The following is a 9,077-nucleotide window of genomic DNA, read 5'->3' on the forward strand; positions in this document are numbered from 1 at the left end:
TAAAAAAAAGAGTGTTCTTTGGTGGCCTTTGAAGTGCGCGAGCCTGGACCCAACCCCTAACTATATCGCCCAAACGCGTTTCATAATATCCCACTTTTCAAGATGGCATGTGTTGATCTTGCCGACATTGGTAAACTGCGATTCTCGTAATCACCACAATTCGCCCCCTCAATAGACAGCAGGCTTTGAACTCATAGATTACATAACAATTAGCAGTGAACACGATTTTACTCGCAGAACGAGCACGCCAAACTTTATGCTTAATTGCCCCAGGAACTAATTATAACCATTAGATATCAAATAGGGCCCGAAATCATGCACTTTTCTGCCTATATCTTAACAACAATGTGCAATAAAACACCACCAGATGAGAAAGGCATTGACCGCAAGCTCCGCTCTATTTGTACACAACTGTGTCTGCGTTACACTTTGCCAGCCTTGAATCCAAGAAGATAGACCGTGGCTGTGTCTTTAAGCTATTATGCAAGACGAAAAGAAAACATGATTAAGATTTGTCGGGTCGGCGTCGTGAAAGATATAATTCAAATTGCCGAGGTACGTTTGATTAGATTGCGAACAATTCAACACTTTCACATCATTTTCATTGCGAAGACACGTAGCTCTTTCTACTCTGCGCTCCTTTCTGCCACGGGTAAAGGTACTAACTTTAGATACTTCCTTTAGATGCACAACATTTCTGAATATTTCCACTCCATACCGTTCCACCTGCCCTTATTTCTATAATTCATAACCCTCTTGCATTTTTCAAGAGACATTGTTCATTTAATATGTTAAAGTTTACATATAAGCATTTCCATTGATAAAAATATGTTTTTTGGCTTGCATGATAAAACTCAGTCGGTTCTTTAGGCGCTGAATAATGACATTTTTTTTATAAATGATTCACATATAAGATGTTGAAAATGATGTAAAATCCGACCAATGAGAGACCTTCTCCTCAACTGGATTTTTATTAGAAAAACAAATGGGCAGAGTGCGCGCTAGACATGAACGGAAAAGAACATATATGGTTTAAAAAATAAGTTTGTCATTATGACAAGTGCATGAATTTTTCGCTACTGATATCACTTTATCATTTATTATGTTTTCTAGTTTATTTTTTCAACCACCGTATCTACATTGGATAAAATCGGTATATATATTTTAATGTATTTTTTCATCTAGATATAAACATCTATCAGTTGTTTTCAATGTCGATGAAGGCTTTCAATATAATTAGATTAATTCGTGAATCGTGCTTTATTTTTCCTTGATTTCGCCATTTAAAAGATGAAAACAACAGCGAAAAAGCTTCATTACAAAGTCCTATTAACATCACGTTTTGCGTTTTTATTCAAATAAACGTAATGAAACTAAACAGCACTTTAATTTGCTGATTTGGTGTTGAAGGTGATGCCAAAATACTATTTGATAGTACTACACAATACAGGCGAAAACCTTTAAAATAGAGTATCAAAGCAAGTAAACATCTCCAAATGACTCACAAAAGTACTCATAATTAATATCTAAACAAGATTTTTCTCATTTCCATGTGATAATTCTCTCTCGTTACCATTCCCTCCTCCCCCTATCCTTCCCAGCTATGGGCGTGGCATATTCTGGAAAAAGCCTGACTTAATGGTTTATTTTTCGATGCGTTCCTTTTTTTTCTTAAATCCTCACTAAACCTCCAACCTCAACCCCCGGTGTGTACGCCGTTTTTCAACCTCCGTCTAGTTCTATCATCTTGTTTCCAATAGCCCAATTTCTAGTTCCACTATGACCGCTGGACTAACAGACTAAGGACGCATAAATACAGTTTAAGCCTCGACTTGAGGCAAATTTCATGCGCATACCAGCGAGAATCCTCTTGAACTTGGAATAAAACAATGCAAAAAACCTGTGAATACTTCATGATCCCGCTGGTATTTGCAATCGATTCAATTGAAACCGAGGCTTGCACTGTATTTATGCGTCCTCTGTGCCTATGACCAGCAGGCACAACGGAACTCGAAACTGGACTATTGCCGTTTCTTTCCAATCTCCAATTCCTGTAACCTGGACTGAATTTCCGAACTTGACCGCTGAAAAGATGATGTGATAACAGCGGACTCATACCCCCGTTGATGACGTCACATGTGACATCGACCATATCGGGGTTAGAGTACTGCATGACAACTAATAACTGATCAAATCTGGTCTTTTTTTCTGTTGAATAGTTGATTCAAAAAGAGTGCTGCGACTGGATATTGCTTACGAAGGTAAGGGTCATTAAATATTTTTGTTTCGCGATAGTACAGAAAGAAAGAAGATAGGAAATTGAAATTTTTCATTTTTGAGAGCAACCGTTTTGTTTAAAAAGAATAAGCGTGCGTGATTTCTTTAGTAGAATGAGATGGACAGAAATGTCACAACTACATACTTAAATGCAGACAGAAGAGTTAGTTAAACAAAATAATATTCATTCAACATTTCTAATCTACTCTTTTTGTTTATTTCACGGGGGTGAAAACTATTTCATCTAAAAAATCTAGAAAGATTTCACCAACAAAAGTTTAGAAGGAGCGGTAAGGAGCGGTACCATACAAATTATTAAAAAAAAACATTGGTTCTTATTTGTATTTTTTAATTCCCATGAATAAATATATATAAAACATAAGCCAAATTGTAATTGAATTTTCCACAATTATTACATTAGCGACCCTCTAAATTACTATGTAAATTTTTAATAATTTTTGGACGGCTTGACATCATAACTGCAAGAAATACAGTGCGGTATAGTGCCATAAAAAGTAGCTTATAATTTGTTGTTTGTTCAAAAGGTGTGCAAAGTTTGCGAATGGGAATAATGTTATGGTATTGGTCATAAACATGATAAGAATTCCATATTTAAGTAACTTTAAAGAATTCACATCAGCGTAGTTTAATGTTTAATCCAACCTAAGAAAGTATCTTCCGTTACGGCGCCGAAGAGCTTTCTAATCGTGCTCTGAGCGCGTTAAACTAAGTACGTAATCACAGGTTGTGAGTCAATAGTTCTTCATTTTGCCCCAGGGTAATGCAGATTGCGCTTTTAGTTACTTCTGTCAATTGTCTAAGTACACGCTGAAATCGAAAAATTGGCAGCGAGTAAACTAATTAAAATATCCATAGTATATCTTTTAACTGGTTTCATGTAAGACTTTCTGAATTCTGCTAATGCCTAGCTCTTTACGGGTGCCACTATAATCCTATCTGAGGTTGATGTTTTAATCCTCTCATACTTAAAGGCATTCATTCTTTATCTTTGTATTTGGATTCAAATCCATTTTAAGCGGAAGAAAACATTTTCAGCTAATTGAAAAAATTCTTTGTCATTTTGGAAACGCGAACTTTCTTCGAAATTATAGTGTGTCTGAGCTGTGTGTAGTGTGTGGAAGGTTTTAAGAGTACTCTGAAATTTTGTAAGTAGCAGTAATTTTAAGCAAAATAACTTTTTTTTGGTTATTATAGTTTAAAAAGGTACGATCCAAAGATAATTAATGTAACAAATGCGAATTGGCTAAAATACGGGCGCCACAAGGCCGTTTTATTTATTGAGCCATGGATCATCTAATCACTCCCTTATTATCTACCACTGAAGAAAAGCTAAATCTAGATTCCACATTTCTCACAACTTAGGGGCTTAAAGACAACCGGAGACGCCTTATCTCAAAAGAAGAGCACGCAAAGCGCTCTTTATTACTGTTCGTTTGACCAGTACCTTTTAAAAAGTTCGATGTCACTTGCTGTGTCAAAAGGGGACTGCGCTAAGAGATCACGTGACTGTTTGGGTGGCAAAACTAGCGCGCGCTCAGCAACAAAAAGCAACTTATTCAGCGCTTACGAAAAAAGCAAGAATTCTTCTTTTCAGAAAGGGTTCAGTTTAATTTAAAGATTTTATTTTTAATTGTGGTTCTCTGGTGTGACGGGCGCAGTCATTTATGATTTTTTTGTTTGATTATTTTGGTTTAACTCGTTCACCCCTCAACCTCCTGTACCGGCCTTGAGAAGTACCCACAACCCCAAAAAAATTCATAAATAAAAAATAAACACAACAATATGAAGATACTCAGGCATCAGTCTAAGGGATAAATGGTCTTGCAGATATGCATCCACCCAAGGTGATAGCAGCTTCTCTTTAGCCAAATAATAGCACAGGTTCTTTGAAAAATTTTAAATCGAACAAGAAAGGAAAAGCAGAATCAACCCTCCCAACGAAACGCTCAAAGTACCAAAGTACTCAAGTAAGAAATTGTGTTTTTTTAGAAAAAAATGCCCTAAAACCATCAGATTGAGGCTAGGTTTTGTGATAAAGGAAAAGTATCAAATGTGGGTTGACTTTGAATTTACAAAGGTAAATATTTGTATGGAATTTGTGCTCCCTGTGGTTTCCCCAATGGTTTTAACATAAACATTATGTGTTAGAATATCATCTATAACTTAATGATGCTTTTTTGTATATCAACCAGAATTTGCTTACACTGTTATATGCACCTCAGCTTGCCAAAAAGCCATTGTTCTCAGGCAGTGAGGCAAGCATAATTTTTAGGGTCTGTTGTCTAAATTTGCCAAAATGTGGACTTTAAAAGCACACTAGCATACACACATTGGCACCAGTCGGGCCAAGACGGGACGCTAGCACAGTCTATTACCCGTGCAGTTCGGCAACCATGAACAGCTGTTTCGTCCTTATTAGGACTCGTCAGCATGGCATAGCCGGTTTGCCTCAGTTAAACTTCATCGGCAAAAAAAACTGCAGGGCGACTTCGACTCGAACGAAGTGCTTTAAACCACAGCTTAGATCCATGTGGGATCTAGAGCTGCGACCGGGCTAGCGTGATGCCAATTGTGCGGATCACGCATGCGACCTTTGCTAGTCTAAAACTCCGTCGGATAGCCAAACTATCCTTGCGAGTATGTATACATAAATGTGGACTTTAAAAGCACACTAGCATACACACATTGGCACCAGTCGGGCCAAGACGGGACGCTAGCACAGTCTATTACCCGTGCAGTTCGGCAACCATGGACAGCTGTTTCGTCCTTATTAGGACCTGTCAGCATGGCATAGCCGGTTTGCCTCAGTTAAACTTCATCGGCAAAAAAACTGCAGGGCTATGCCATGGTAATAGACTGTGCTAGCGTCCCGTCTTGGCCCGACTGGTGCCAATGTGTGTATGCTAGTGTGCTTCTAAAGTTCACTTTTAAATTTGCCACGCAAAAAGGTCACGTGATCTCTTAGCGCAAGTTCCCTATGGTGGTGAATCATATAAATACTGTAGTATCAATCGTGACCATCGGTAGCCGAGTTGTTTGTATTTCGATTTCTCCTTCCTACATAGACAATAATCTGAACTTAGAACAGCTTAGCTATAGGAGTGGGTATCCCTTATAAGGAATATACAAGACAATAACCATGTCCAAATATAGAAGTGGTTATCCTTTTCGACCATGCGATCTTACAATCACAGCAACAGTCAGGCAATGTCCATAAAAAAGGATCATGAAAAAATGGACATGGTTATTGTCTTGTATATTCCTTATAAGGGATACCCACTTCTATATATGGACATGGTTATTGTCTAGTATATTCCTTATAAGGGATACCCACTTTTATGTATGGACATGGTCATTGTCTAGTATATTCCTTTTAAGGGATACCCACTTCTATGTATGGACATGGTTATTGTCTAGTATATTCCTTATAAGGGGTACCCACTTCTATTTATGGACATGGTTATTATCTAGTATATTCCTTATAAGGGATACCCACTTCTATATATGGACATGGTTATTGTCTAGTACATTCCTTATAAGGGATACTCACTTCTATGTATGGACATGGTTATTGTCTAGTATATTCCTTTTAAGGGATACCCACTTCTATGTATGGACATGGTTATTGTCTCGTATATTCCTTATAAGGGATACCCACTTCCATGTATGAAATGTTTTTGGTGTATTGTATTCATTTTTCTGGTACGAGATCGCGACAGTTTGGGCTTTTTGATTCACTTCCATGTATGGATATAGTTATTGTCTAGTATATTCCTTATAAGGGATACCCACTTCCATGTATGAAATGTTTTTGGTGTATTGTATTCATTTTTCTGGTACGAGATCGCGACAGTTTGGGCTTTTTGATTCACTTCCATGTATGGATATAGTTATTGTCTAGTATATTCCTTATAAGGGATACTCACTACTATTTATGGACATGGTTATTGTCTAGTATATTCCTTATAAGGGAAATACTAGACATTCTAGTATATCCTATTCTATATGTGGACATTTAATGTTATATTCCTTATATGGTATATCGCTTCTATATATGGACATTTAAGAATTTATTCCTTGTAAGGCATCTAGCTTTCTATATATGGACATTGCTAATCATTGTCGCTATTGTTTTTAGGTGTGTTATGGGGGGAAACTCCACCATTGCCTACCCGGGATGGTGGTGGACCAGCAATGCTATCCGTATCGCCGTTATCGCCATCTACGCGATCGTGGGGCTCAGCGCGATCCTTTTCAATCTCTTCGTCATTTACGCAGTCATGAATCGCCGCAGTATGCGGAAGAACATTAACTTATTCATCGGCAACATGGCGTTTAGCGATATGATGATAGCAGTGTGGAATATCTCATTCGAGCTTGTTAACATCACCACCAGGTCCTGGCACTGGAGGGTGGAGGGAACAGGGGGGAGAATCCTGTGTAAATTATATTACTTTTCAGGCTCTATGGGCTACCTCGTGTCCCCCCTGACTTTGCTTTTTATCACAGTGGAGCGTTTCCGGGGTGTCAAGTCTCTAGCAGCAAAAGGCGTAACCCGTAAAGGACTGCTTTGCTACGTGGCTCTTACATGGCTTATACCAGCCTTGTTGTACTCGCCTTTTTTGTACTTCATGGATCTCATGAATTACCCGGACGGGACGCTTATGTGTGAGCGCATCATCCCAACCACGTACTACAAGGTCTATATCACACCATTGTACGGCGTCTTTGTGGTGTTATACTTTGCGATTGCGGCTCTGGGGTTCATGATCTTATGGCGGCTAAGAGACATGGAAACCTTTGTTAACTTGCCCGAAGTTCAGAGGCGTGCGCGCAAGCTTCGGGTCCGTAATGCCGTGCGGATGGTTCTATGTTCGCTTGGTACTTTCATTCTTCTTACCACTCCTTATCATGCACAGATCTTTGTATTCTTCTTCTTGGGTGGAGACTTGCAACTGTACTTCAAGGTCTACTATGGCATGCTGTTTCTTGTTTGCCTGAACTGCGCAGTCAGTCCGTGTATTTATTACGTATTTATCGAGGATTTCCGACAGGCCATGAGGAGAGTTTGGTCCATCGAGAGGCGAACGACAACAGCGACTCAAATGCAAACGAGAAACGCTGAGACAGTTATGTTGTAAATATAACTAATTCATATAATGACGAATGGAAAATAGCAGTTTTAACACGAATCGCCGCTTATAGGTTGGCCTTGTGAAAGATATAATTCAAATTGCCGAGCCCGTTTGATTAGATTGCGTATCGTGGGCAATGATAGACAGCTTTTGTGTTTAGGCTAAGGGGGGGCCGTGATAAGACCGACCAGGATTAACTGGACAGGCTCTACAGCCGTGAGCAGCCAGGGAAATTAAGCAGCGACGACGGCAACGCGAACGGCGACGGCAAAAAACAATTGAGAATTCTAAGTGCCAGACACCAGAAAAGTACTCGAAATGGACTCTGTCTGATACATTTCAGCCGTTTCTTTCAAACTACAACGTGAACACTCCCATCTTCTAGCGAGGATGTGAAGGCGTCGCGCTGAAAAATTATCCTAAGACTATCCTTGTTCGCTATGTTGAAAACTAGTTAATCAAAACTAGTTTAGAATTGAGCGCAAAGCATGAAAGCCTTTTTTTTTGGGGGGGGGTGGGTGCGTGGGGGGGGGGGGGGGGGTGGGTGCGTTCTCCCTGCCGTCGTAGTTGCTTAGATTCCCTATTATCGAAGAGAGAAAAGTAAGCGATCAAGGACCGGTTCTAGAAAGCAGGTTAGCACTAACCCAGGAATATATACGGCTATCTCGACTTTTGATTGGATAAAAAGGGCTTTTAACCCTGGGTTAGCGTTAACCTGTTTCTAGGAACTCGGCTCAGGAGGTCAGACATACACTGTCTTGGCCATCCTTAGATAAACGTAGGACATAACCATACTTGCCTACAGGTATTAAAGTGCCTCATTGGACTCGCACCGCCCTATCGTCTTCATGAGTTCCACTATGCGCACGGGTTTAACTCCGGAAACACCAAAAACAGACTGTTTGCGTTTGCCCCTTGCCAAAACAGCTAAGTACCAAAGCTCGTTAAGGCTTCGCGAGGCAAAAGCGAGGAATACCCCCCATAAGGGCCTGCTCAATAATTCTAACACTAAAGCCGCATTATCACCAGTTTACTTCCGGTCGATTACGTAACAATCTCCGATGATTTTTAACGGAAAACGCGAAAAATATTTCAAAACATTGAAAGTAGTGTGTTTATTGGGAGTTTCTTCGAGAATGTGATCGATAATTTAGAGCGGATGGCCTGTTAAATATCTCGGATTCTAATAGATTCTTTTGTCTTTTAACGGTTGAGGTTTCCGTCGGACCTCCGGAAGTAAACTGGTGACAATGCGGTTTTAACAAGTTCAAGCACGACCAGACGACCTTACTGCCACATTTCTATAGCTATATATTGTAGTATGATAACTTTGCAATTGTACCATCGTTATTGTATTTGTTTATTGTATCTGGCACTGTTGAATTAAACTCGCCCTCTTAAATATCGCTTTTAAATAAATGAATAAATAACTAAACAATCCCAAGTCAATTTCACCAGACACGTATTTGTACTCTGCGCTTCTATCTGTCACGAATCAAGGTGATACTATTCTCAAAGTAAATACACTTCGTATATTTCTGATGCTCATTTCTGCATATTTCCACTACATTCCGTCCCATCTGCCTTTGTTTTCTATAATCCTATGACACTTTTGCATTTTTCAAGAGACATTGTTTACTTAAT

General features: G+C 39.3%; 1 protein-coding gene across 6 annotated transcripts; it reads left to right on the forward strand.

Moving 5' to 3' along the window:
- Positions 1–315: 315 nt before the first annotated feature.
- LOC5506850 (neuropeptide Y receptor type 5) lies at positions 316–7,942 on the forward strand. Of its 6 annotated transcripts, none has more exons than XM_032375335.2 (4): positions 316–555; positions 2,220–2,261; positions 4,288–4,375; positions 6,437–7,942. In XM_032375335.2, the coding sequence occupies exon 4, from the start codon at positions 6,444–6,446 to the stop codon at positions 7,437–7,439; it is 996 nt and encodes a 331-aa protein (XP_032231226.1). In that variant the 5' UTR covers positions 316–555; positions 2,220–2,261; positions 4,288–4,375; positions 6,437–6,443; the 3' UTR covers positions 7,440–7,942. The 6 variants fall into 6 exon arrangements, with proteins under 6 accessions (XP_032231226.1, XP_032231224.1, XP_032231227.1 ...); XM_032375336.2 differs by lacking the exon at positions 316–555 and adding an exon at positions 556–658; XM_032375333.2 differs by lacking the exon at positions 4,288–4,375.
- The last annotated feature ends 1,135 nt before the right edge of the window (positions 7,943–9,077 follow it).

The sequence above is a fragment of the Nematostella vectensis genome, chromosome 13 (genome assembly GCF_932526225.1).
Source record: "Nematostella vectensis chromosome 13, jaNemVect1.1, whole genome shotgun sequence".
Classification (NCBI taxonomy): domain Eukaryota; kingdom Metazoa; phylum Cnidaria; class Anthozoa; order Actiniaria; family Edwardsiidae; genus Nematostella; species Nematostella vectensis.

Bases quoted from the DNA above. Each gene is read 5' to 3' on its own strand.
- LOC5506850 (XM_032375335.2), top strand. From the start codon at position 6,444: ATGGGGGGAAACTCCACCATTGCCTACCCGGGATGGTGGTGGACCAGC.